This window comes from Uloborus diversus, chromosome 1, assembly GCF_026930045.1.
Source record: "Uloborus diversus isolate 005 chromosome 1, Udiv.v.3.1, whole genome shotgun sequence".
Classification (NCBI taxonomy): Eukaryota; Metazoa; Arthropoda; class Arachnida; order Araneae; family Uloboridae; genus Uloborus; species Uloborus diversus.
This window is the reverse complement of record NC_072731.1, coordinates 35,963,885-35,975,773: the sequence shown is the minus strand read 5'-3', so window position 1 is coordinate 35,975,773 and position 11,889 is coordinate 35,963,885. Positions and strand designations below refer to the sequence as shown.

Here is an 11,889-nt window from a genome sequence, read left to right as displayed (position 1 = left end):
ACCGCTGCAGAAGCTACGCTGATGCGCCAATAAAGAGCAATCATTTGGCGTATTTGTTGTTTGCACGCGCACGCAGTTATTTTGATTCCTTGTTACTTTGTTTTTGCAACAAGGGAAAACCGCCGAAGGGGATATTTCGATGATTGAGAATCTGGTGCGGTCGTCTCATTTTTGGTGTAAAAAATTTAACATTTGGTAACCGTGCTGATTTATAGCTACCCTATGTGAATAAATGTTTCCAATTTCTTTGTTTTGATTTGCAAAGAAAAATACCTCTCGCGCAGGCGCTGGAGACAAAAATTGACGCCAATGAAGAAAGATCGCCAGATTTCCAATTTCCTAATATCCCCCCGCCGAAATATTATAAAACCTGCCGAATCTGTCGCTGCGGTGGCGTTAATACGTAAGTACAATTTCGGGGAACGACATCCCTTCGGGCTCCCCTTCAACTACAGCACAAATTATTGGGTATTTTTTTTCTCAATGTTAGTGAAATACCAGAAAATCTATTGTCAGCCACCGAGATCTATTTCCAAACTAATATCACTGAAACCTTCATTTATTTCTTAATATATGGACTATAAATGAGGCATAATTCTGTACCTCAGAGCCAGAACGTAAGTCACGTCACATTATGATGATTTTATAATACAAAGGAAAAACTTTTTTCTGGTCCATGCAAAGGATGGGGCGTGCGTTCTTTTACCCCTGGTAAAAAATTGGAAGGGACTTTTTTAAAAAGAATAATTACGTTCACATGGCTCGATGCGGAATAGGTTTTTACATACTGTCCAACCACGGATTGCATGGCACTGGATTGCAATGAGACTCTGCTTTTGCAAAAGCTGACATCGGTAAAAAATAATAGATTTGTCCATTTCTGGCTATAAAACGGTGTTTGTCTTTCCATACAATCCGTGGTCAGACAGTACAATGCACTAATAAACACAAAATCGCAATTTTTGGTTTTTGTCACTCTGGCTCTGAGGTACAGAATGCAAGAATACATTCCACTTTTTACTTCCTTTTACAAAAAAGGAAGTATTGTATTCGCGAAAAATTTTTCACTCAAAATTTGGCCTTAATTTCCATTTTGCTCGCCCCCGAATGAATGTTCAGTTTTTTTTCAACCCGACCACACGCGAATAAGTGCCTAAGAACGTATAGACACCCGAAATATCCATTTTGACATTCTCCGAGTTTATTACAACGACTTTTCTCGTGACGTCAGTATGTACGTATATATGTATGTGTGGATGTGCGTATGTATGTCGCATAACTCAAGAACGGTATGTCCTAGAAAGTTTAAATTTGGTACGTAGATCCTATTGGGGTCTAGTTGTGCACCACCCTTTTTGGTTGCATTCGGATGTTCCAAAGGGGGTCTTTTACACCTTTTTTGGGGGAAATCATTGTTAATTTCAATGCAAACTCAAGTGGGGTTATAATTTATGCTAACACTTGACAATATACGTAAAGCTTTTGGTAGCCAAGTTTTGTCGCTTGGCGACAAATTTGACGGTTTTTTTTAAAAATCTGGTTTTAATTTAGCCGTTGTTGGTGATATTTAGAGAATTAACTATTGAATCACATTAAAATTGCCAATAATAGAGAAATAACTTTAAATTGGTGTAAAAGGAAGTCATGTGATGCACACATCAGCTCCTTTTGAAACGGGACAGTTAAGTTTAATAGTCAATGATCCAGTAAACGCTCCTGACGTCATCAACAATATGAAACCCGTGCCAAGGCATGATAATTTGATAATATGTTTTGGTCATGTTTAAAATGCAGGGAGAGGCTTTATTGTACAAGGCTGAACTGGATCCGGTAACTTAACTGTTTTACTGGTAAGACTGTGTCATTTCAGGGGAATGAAGAAACGAAAAAGGGGTCAACAATGAACGCTATCTACTGGAGTTTAGGGTTCATCCACTGGAGTTAGGGTTAAAATTTCAACTATCAAAATATCACCAAATAGACAATCGCTTCGTTCAAATGTTGAAGCAGTTTTCAACCGTCATATCTTGACGGGCGATTTTCTAGTTAATAATGGTTTGTGTGACTTTTGGATCACCCTGTATGTAAAGGTGAACTCTGAGCAATTTAATGTTTTCTAAATGCTTTTTTTCTCAGTTCTCATGAAAATTCTATAAATGACAGTAAGTGATGAATTTCTCATGCAAGTTTCTCAGTTTTGGTCGTAGGTACCTTAACTGTTTTTGATTCATATAACTCTTACTCCTCAATCAAAGGTGAACTTCAAAATGCAATTTCTCATTAGAGTAATAATATCTTCGTTGATTATTCTTGGACTTAGCTTAAGCCGTTCACACTCCTGAAAGTTATTCCCTGTTCAAAATTTTCCTTATGAATATTCAAGAGAATAGTCACTAATTATGACAATGAAATGGCTGCTCGGGGCACAACTGCTTGACAATGAGTATCGTCGTTTGTTATCGTCGAGTGATAAAGGAACAAATTTATCTCAAAAGCTGCTTGACTCGATTCATTAGCATATTTCTGCTTTTATCTGTGATACGCATATTTCCATATTAAACGAGCGTTTCTAAATATGTAATGAAGTTATATTGGACGATGTAACTTGCTTTTATCTTAATTGCCTTTAGTGGTTAGATTTTTCTTGTGTTCAAGTTTAGAAGATATTGATCTGTACAGAATGTGCGACTCAGAATGCTGAGTCATTTTTAATTTGTAGATGCAACAATGCAATGCCTATGTAAAAGAAACTGATCATTTCTACAAGAAAAAAAAGTTTGACTCAACTTCTGCACCATAAATTTTAAAATTCGAGTTTCTGGAAATAATTCAAAAGAAATAGACAGGGGAAAATCCCTGAAGAAATTCACTGAATCAAAAACAACGTCAGGAAGGAGTTTTTTTCATGTTGTAGGTGATATACAAAATTTCATAAATGAAGGAAAAATAAGCAAAAAGAAGCAACCGGGTTTTAGGCATGTTTTTAAGTCATCCAAGGTTAAAATTACTGTTTCGAGTGTGTATTTAGTTCGACCACGAACAAATGACCCTTGTCAATCATTTGAGAAGACGAATCCATTCCTTACAATAGGTAGCGAAGGAAAAAAGGACGTGTGCCATATTTTCAAGTTTAGTGACATTTTTGTGATATGAAAAAAAAGAAAAGAAAAATGTACTTCTAGTTATTTTCGTTATATGATTGTTTAGATCGGAAATGTTTAACTTGCAGCGATAACTGCATTGAGTTGGCGAAAAAGTAAAAATGACAAGGTTTGGATTCTTCGTTGCAAACCTACTCTCACCAATTTTTAGTTCAAATTAATTATAGGAAGCGTTGTAGTCTCTGACCAATGGCTGCTCAAAGAAGTAAATCCAAGATCCACCCACGTACTTGGAATATGACCTGACCAATGAGACATTTGCCTCGTACAAAATTAAAATGTTGTACCTCTTTGGCTGATTTTTTAAATTACAAGCTGACTTTTCAAGCTCTAGAACCAATACCACATTGCGAATTCCGTTCGTTAATTTTCCTCTGCGTATATCCTTATCATGAAGACATAGACGCTTCTGAAATAATGTGGAGTTAAGGACCAACTCTTGGCAGCTTAGCTATAACTACTCCTCAGTTATTTAGCTTCCTTTAATTTAGCTGTTTATCAATTAAGTTTTTGATTTCTAGTATGCTTGTACCTTGTGACTACAGAAATGTTGAAAAAGATGTACTAGTTATAAGAAAGCAGCCATTAAACTAATATTTTTATTTTTTCTTTATTCTTTTAGTCAAATAGTATTCAACTTTATTGTGTTTCACTCTTCTTCAATTATAATTACACATTTTTCTTTAACTCAAATTTTGTATATAATTCAAACTTTTTGCCTCTTCCAGTTGGATTAATAAAAGTCAATGACTTCTAAAAGTAACTGCTAGATATCAACAGTAGTTGGTTTCAGAACAATAATGACCAGGGAACCATACTAAAATTGCAATAATGAAAAATAAAAATAAAAAAAGGCTTGCAATCAAAACAGCATATTGAGACAATTTTGGGATGTATAAATTATTGAACAAGATGAAATTATTTTACAGGACTGGAGAATCTCTGACCAGTCATGACCTCTCAGACGCTACGGATTTATCGACACATATAGAGTCACCTTGCACAGGTGTAAATATAACTGAAATGCAAGGTGGTAAAGAAAGTAGCGAAAACAAGGTAAAAAAAAGTTTATTAAACATTTATACTAATATTTTTTTACTACCTAGAATATTACGAGTATTATAAACAACTTCTGATTTTATGAATGTAAACTGGTGTTTTCACGGATAAGTTTTTTGCTTAGTTATTTTCTTTCGTAAATATATTTTTTTAACATTCAATTTTGGAGGACTAACATTAATGATCCTTTTTAAAGTTTCATTTGAATTTTGTTCGCATTTTTACTGTACAAAGATGTTCTATAATGCAAAGTTGTTTTTCACAAGAATTTTCATTTTTGCTAAATTGTTGTGTATGTTATGTCTAATGTGCGATATAGGATGCAATCTTAATATATAAAAATCAATGTCCTGAGATAACATATATATATATACATATATATATATATATATATCAACGCACAGCCGAAACTACTGAAGCTTCAGACTTAAATTTGGCAGGCATATCCGCATGATTACGAAAGTAACCACTAAGAAAGGATTTTTCGAAATCTCAATTAGTTCGGGAGAAATTAATTAAAACCTCTTAATTTCTGCGAAATTAAAATCTGTCATTGAATTTAAATCCCTTATTTTCGAAGGCTTTCCTCCATTCAAATCATTATTCAGTACTTCATCTCAACTTTTGGTCGATAGCGAACTATAAATTTGATATTGTTTTTGTTTCTCACGTGGTTCTTCGAGGCTTTTCTGAAGTCAAATCATAATGTTTCTGTCTTTTGCTTTCATTTTTTCAAAACTAGAAACGAAGTTTTTAAGAACATCATCACAGGCGGACTATCCTTTTGAATTTAGAAGAGTGCAGTTTCCTGTTAAAGTTTGCTTTGCAATAACCATTAATAAGTCACAAGGACAGACATTAAAAGTAGCAGGGACCGATTTAAGAGAAGTCTTTTTTTCACACGGCCAATGTTATGTAGCTTGCTCCAAAGTCAGTTCATCAAGCAGCTTAATAATTTTAGCACCAGAAAAAAAACTAAAAATGTTGTATACAAAGAAGTTCTTGCTTAAACATAGGTATATCAATAAAATGTGGATGGCCAGTGTTTGCAAAGATAATCAATACTTTAAAAGGATCGTTAATAACAGTTAAAGATCGGTTAAGGACAAAGGCATATATGTAAGGAGTCCAGGGGCCCCGGGATCCTCCCCAAATTAGAAAAAGTTATAGGTAATAAGTAATTATTATAGGAAATTTTCGAAACTAGGTGCACGAAGCACTGTCAACCCTGCTAATTCCATTACCCGAGCAATGCCGGGTACGGGAATGCTAGTATATCATAAAATTAGAAATTTTGCAAGGATTCCATCTAACCCTACCTCATTTTCGAAGGATTTGAATTAGAGGATATATTAATTAAAAGCGAAAGTTTTGCCCTGAATGATTCTTTCTACGCAAAAGAATAATCCAATCTTTTCGAATTTAGAAAGCCAGTGAAAAATGTCGCCTCGAAGCATTTTTCCAACGTTCCGAAGCACAAAGTTCGTAAATTGATTACAAAAAGAGTTATATAAGTAATTTTACGTAAGTGAAAGTTAATTTTTATGTGATCCTGTGCGCAAGAGAATTGGCGTGAAGAAAATGCTGATTGATATTATCTGGTGCTATGTTTCACTTGAGTGTGAAAAAAATTAATTTTTTCAACCGTATTTATGACTCAGACTTTATAAAAAGGTGGAGGGGGGGGGGAGTTGAACAAACTTTCCTTTTGATTATGTTTTCATAACGATGGAATTACAAAACTATTTCGCTTATGTGGCTCAAAATTAAAGACTACATAAATTTTCTATTTCCTTAATTTGATAAGTACTAATTAAACAAATTACCGACTATTTGCCTGTTTACAAATCGTAAGTCTTATTTTTAAAAATACAGATAGCTCGGCAGTAGGGACAGAAAGAGGGACATATATTCACAGCATATAAAATGATGCGATTATTTTAAGACACTCATTAAAATGCGCGGTGAATGTCATTCCAAGAACTTTTAGTAGTGTTGACTGTTGATTGATGATTTTACAATACTCGTTTAACAATGCCAAACATTTCGAATATGAAGAGGACTCACGGTGAAAAAACCACATTCATTTCCTGCAGCAAATCGAGTTAGATCTTTCGATGGTTTGAGAATCGAAGCGGTGGTTCGAATAAAGCGGTCAAGGACATTAAGCAAGCCACGAAAGAGTTTTTACAAAACATAAAAGCTTTGAATATTTAAATTCTGTTTCAAAGAATTTTAAAGTTGCTGACAACATTTTTTTTTAACCAGCTGGTTTTTCGTTTCAGTAAAAAAAATATACATGGTCATATAAGAAGCACGAACTCCTTATTTCATTTTCTTTGTTTGTTTGTTTTTTTTTTGTATTAATTTTTGTTATTTAAATTTGAATCAGTTTGAAGAATATTAGAATATTAACTGTAGTTTTGACAAAACCTGGCCAGTATAGCGATTACGAAATTCGTAAAATTGCGTTATTGTTTTTAAATATGGCTCAGCCAAGATATACTTCATTTTCTTAACCTTTCTCTCTATACATAGTATAAAATGAAGTTTCCAAAAAACGTATGTTTGTGTGAACGCGCAAAGCTCGAGGACTACCCGGCCGATTTCTCTGAAATTTTCACAGTAACTTTCTTTTAGCTCCGGAAAGGTTTGCAAACCAGTTCGAAAAAAATTCGACGAGTAGTTCTTTTTTTATTCCAAATTAGGTTCAATTTTCACATAAATTCCCGAATATGGGGGTGAAAAATTACTTGCATACATTAATATTACATATCATTGGATAGGGTAGAATTTTCAGCGTTCTACGCAATTTATTTCAATGCTCTAACTTAATTGCGGCGGAAGTAATTTGCGTTTTTAGCTTGGATTTCTTTTAGGCTTAGCTGAAATTTAGGCACTACTTCTTTCATTAAATTTATATAATGAAAAACTGAGAGTATGTACCTATGTATGTATGCATGTATGTATGTCCAAGCTTCTTCTACCGAACGACAGTAAACTGACCATCGAACCAGGTATGGATGGATTCGTAATTTTCCCGTCTTCATGTTTGGCTATTCAACATAATCCTCCGATAACAATTAGCGGAGATATCAATTAAAAACTATTAATTATGATGATTGACTTTCGACAGAAAATCCCTAATTTTCGTAGGCTTTCCTCCAGTCAAATTATTATTCAGTGCTTCAACTCAATTTTCCGTCCAATAGCCAAAATATAAACATTTAATAGGTTGCAACTTCAATATTAGCACGAAACTGCTGTCCTCGGCTGGAAATGACTGAGCTGGCGGTGTATTTCATGTACTCTTAGAAATGTTTCCAATTGTCGCCAAGTGTTTTAACACTAATCATCAATGCATCAAAAGATAATCATTGCGCTTAATTCGCCAACTCAAGTCTCGAATATTGAAAATACATTCCCAAACTTTGAAAAAAAAAAAAAAAGACTGTTTGGTAGAGATTTTTTAAAATTTTCGATGGATTTCAAAAGTCGCAAGAAGACAAGCTTAAAACTTTCGATAAAATGAACAATAATCTGGTAACTAAATAAAAACACCATTCTAGTTGAAATTTTAGGGAAAGTTTCTCTTTCCGAAATGGGAAGTTTTTTTACTATTGTCCTCATTGAAATAGGAAAAAAAAAACACAGTTTGCTTGCTCTGATTGTAATGGTATATTTTTACTCTGAACTTTTTGGTATTTCAAACAGGACCGTTGACGTTATTTAGAAACAGTTGATTTCCTTCCGATGGGGATTTTAAAGATTTGATGTTCTCACCGAAGGGACAATATTAGAAAATCAGTATTTGTAGTGACTGCTGACACTATTTTGGGACGATCCCCATTTTAAGTCTATTTCTCCTTATTTATTCAGGAGGGACGTGCGTCACCTGAGCTCTGTTCCTTTCTCCGGCAAGAAGCATGTGCAATAATTTAGATAGCCGGCGTAGCGCTGGACACCATTTGACGGGGATCAGGATTATAAGGAAAATGTTTGACTTTACATAAGAATAGCTGACCTCACTCGAATTGGAATTTTTAAGAATTACCCTTACTAACTTCTTTGCTACTCCTATGCGTTTTCCTGATTTATATTGTGTAATTTTTTGGGTGGCTCCCCAATTTCACCAACATTTCATTTACCCCTCCCCCCCCAGGTTTTCCTTTTTAATCATACTTTTTGATATATTAGAGGGGAGGAGGAAATTTGAAATGTCGGAGAAACTGGGAACAAACCAATTTTTAGTAATTATTTGACCCCTGCCTGTGTTGACCATTAACCTGAACCAATTGAAAAAAATCTATGTCAACTTGAGCGAAGCCGCGTGTAAAAGCTAGTATATCAATATAAAGGAAGGAACTGTCCCACAGTTTTCTTTTTGACACACATCGACATTTTTTACTTCAGATCTATCTCGACCTTTGGTCGAAAACCGAAGCTTCTACTTCCAAAGGAAAAAAAGTTGTAAGACTTTTTAAATCATTTTCGAAAAATCTCAGCTCCAGTCAAGTTGTTAACCATTTTTTCACGTTTCCATGGTTACGCCTTTTGAATCTATTGTTTATTTCCATCTTTTTCATTTTCACTTTAACTTATTTTATTTTGTGTTTCCATGGTTACGCTTTTCAAACCCATCTTTCTCATTTTCATTTCTTAAAAGTACTAGCTGCGTGCCCGGCGTTGCACGGGCTACCTAAAAAATGTAAGAGCAGTCCAGTTGATGCTTTTGTAGTACACTGACACTAGTTTCTAACGCGTTAAGGAATAAATAAATGCGCGTAAAGCAAGGTTTGCAAAACACCAGTAAAACATATTTTTGCCAAAACACCTCATCAACGTTAATAATCGTTATCAATGATACAAGTTATGAGTACATTTTCAGTCAGCACAAAAGGGGAAAATATATGCATTATCAACTATAATCTTTACTCACGTTAAACTGAATTACATCTGATAGACTATATCGGAAATATTTATGCACAATAACAATCCGCTTTTTACATAAAATAGTCTACTACCCGGCGTTGCCCGGGTGTTTATTAATGCAACATACCACTCAGATAAATATTTGGATGGATTCTATCCACATGGTCGTACAAGAATTACATCAATCCGTTTTCCAGGTACAAACCCTCAAAGAACTCAAATAACTTGTAAATCACTCATTTACTTTACGACGTGCACGGTCCTCCTCGAAAATGAAAGTTATGTCATGTGACGCGTATTTAACAATCAGGCTTGAACCAAAAAAAAAAAAAAAAGTCACTGAAATTTTGCGGCAGATTGCGGAAAACCCCCAAAAGTAAACATTTTAAATCCCCTGGTTACAGGAAAAGCCTCAAAATAAAAACAAGAATTTTACCTGTTCATATTCGAGAAAAAAAATGGCAACAGATCTTTCATCTCAATGATTTTCTTCACCCGCTATACATTTTAATAGTGGCCGTGGTAGCCTGATCGGTAGGGCATTGGACACGGGGCCGGAGGGGCTCGGGTTCGATCCCCGCTGGTCGAAGACCCACCGTCGTCATTAAAGGGGACTGGGCGACGTTAAATATGCTCGTGGTCTCAATGTCCTCCAAGTGAAACGATACCTCTGGGGGTGCTAGTACCAGGTAGCTATTAGCTCTTGGACTAGTTCTAAATTCTCATTAACTGTTCGATCCGGTGATGGTGCTGCCATCTATCGGTATATAAAATAATGGAGGCAAGGCACTTAGTATGCAGTCCTCGACATAAATACAGTTGTAGTCAGTTGTGACTCTTGAATAGAGTAGAATACATTTTAATAAAAGCACTGTTATGGAAAGTTGAGATGAAGCACTGAATAATAATTTGAATGGAGGAAAGCCTTCGAAAAATAGGGATTTGATTTTGAAATCTAAGAGTCATAATTAATAGTTTTTAATTGATATCTCCGCTAATTATTATCGGAGGATTATGTTAAATAGCCAAGCATGAAGACGGGAAGATGACGAATCCATCGATACCCGGTTCGATGGTCAGTTCACTGTCGTTCGGGAGAAGAAGCTTGGACATAGATAGATAGATAGATACTCAGATTTTATATGTATAAGATTTTATTATCTGTCGTCATTGTTTGGAAGGGAAAGTTTGCATTATGTTTTTTTTTCTTTTATTTAAGCTTGATTGTTGAATACATGTCACTTGACGCAATTTTTATTTTCAAGGTAGATACGGGCAAGGTCGGGCAACGCAGCTAGTTTTTCAAGTAATGCGAGAAGTATTGCGCATAATTATATAGTGAGGGTTACATGGGGAGGGGGGGACAGGACTCGTAATTGAAGAATCGGAAAAAAAATACGAGAAAGAAACTACATGCACTGATTCTTGAGGTTCGCATTTCGATAAAACAACTTCAATAACTTTCAAACTAAAAAAATAATGAACTGTTGTCGAACTTGAATCACTGGATGGCAGCCTTGTCAGTACCGTAGATTGGATTTCACAACAACGATACGTTTATTGAAAAAAAGCAAACTTGCAGGAAAGCTCAACCTTGTTTTCAAGAATTTTTGTATTGATGTACTACTTTAAACCGGTTTTAAAACCTACGTTAAATAATTTATTGCATAGCAAGACACAAGAAAAAACCTTTTTTTTCATCGCTTCATTGCAGCTAGTTTATGACAAGACAGGAAATGATTAAAAAAGCATTTTTTTATGTTTGGATTAGTTATAGTTCATTTCATTCATTACAGGGCGTGTTACACACAAAGAAATGTCAAGGTTAAAGTATCAAAGGGAATCTTTTCCAAAACACTAATCAGAGCACAGTAGGGTAGACCGGGGCAAGTTTACGCAGTGCTCTTTTTTCAAAACGAATTATAACTGTAGGGACAACACTCATTACAGATTGATGCTGCTCTCTAACACATATTCTTACAAGTTTTTGAGCATCAGTCGAGCTTCGGTCTAGCATGTAGAAATAATAATATGTTTTCTACCAAATTGAGTAAGTTTTGTATTGAACGATTGAAGCTTATCTATACATATAATAAAATAAGATGTTTGTGTGTGTGTGTGTGGCGCGCTTCCCGGGAAAACAGTAAGGCCTAGAAAGATGAAATTTGGTATACAGGTACAGTTTTTGCCGAAGATGTGCACCTCGGGCTTCGATTTTTGATATTTTAATTAGAAAAAAAGTTATTTAATGTTTTATGTGTTTTTTTGCACTTTTTAGTACTTTTTACCTCACAGACCCCGAACCAATCACGCCACACAAATATTTTTTGTACTATAGTGTTGGAAATTTAATTTTAAATACGATGAATGAAAAAATTTTGAAGATAGAGCAATTTTTGTATTTTTTATGAATTTTTGAAAAAACCTTCAATTTGCATTTTTTCCTGGTTTTTATATTTTTCTAATATCATAATGCGAGAAGTATCACAGCCTCATTTCTAAAATTTAAGTTGGTAATAGCAAAAAGATTTCGCCCTCTTCAAAAGAAAAAAGTTCTTAAAAATACGCAATAGTTTTTTTTTTACAATTTTTTTAATGCTGAACACATCATGTCTTTCTACGCATCGGTCGAAAAAAGCGTTCTTCAATCTTTTATGCCTCTGACGTCACTACTTGGATTTCGATTCGATATTTACGACGGAATCTTAATCGGAAACAGTGTTAATTTTTTTTTTTT

At 34.6% G+C, this 11,889-nt stretch overlaps 1 protein-coding gene across 1 annotated transcript in view; it reads left to right on the top strand.

Moving 5' to 3' along the window:
• Positions 1-4,095: 4,095 nt before the first annotated feature.
• LOC129229273 (uncharacterized) overlaps positions 4,096-11,889 on the top strand; it is a 32,712-nt gene continuing 24,918 nt past the window's right edge. The window contains exon 1 of the mRNA XM_054863556.1: positions 4,096-4,217. Coding sequence (XP_054719531.1) covers positions 4,185-4,217 — 33 coding nt within the window. The 5' untranslated portion in view covers positions 4,096-4,184. The remainder of the gene's footprint in view (positions 4,218-11,889) is intronic.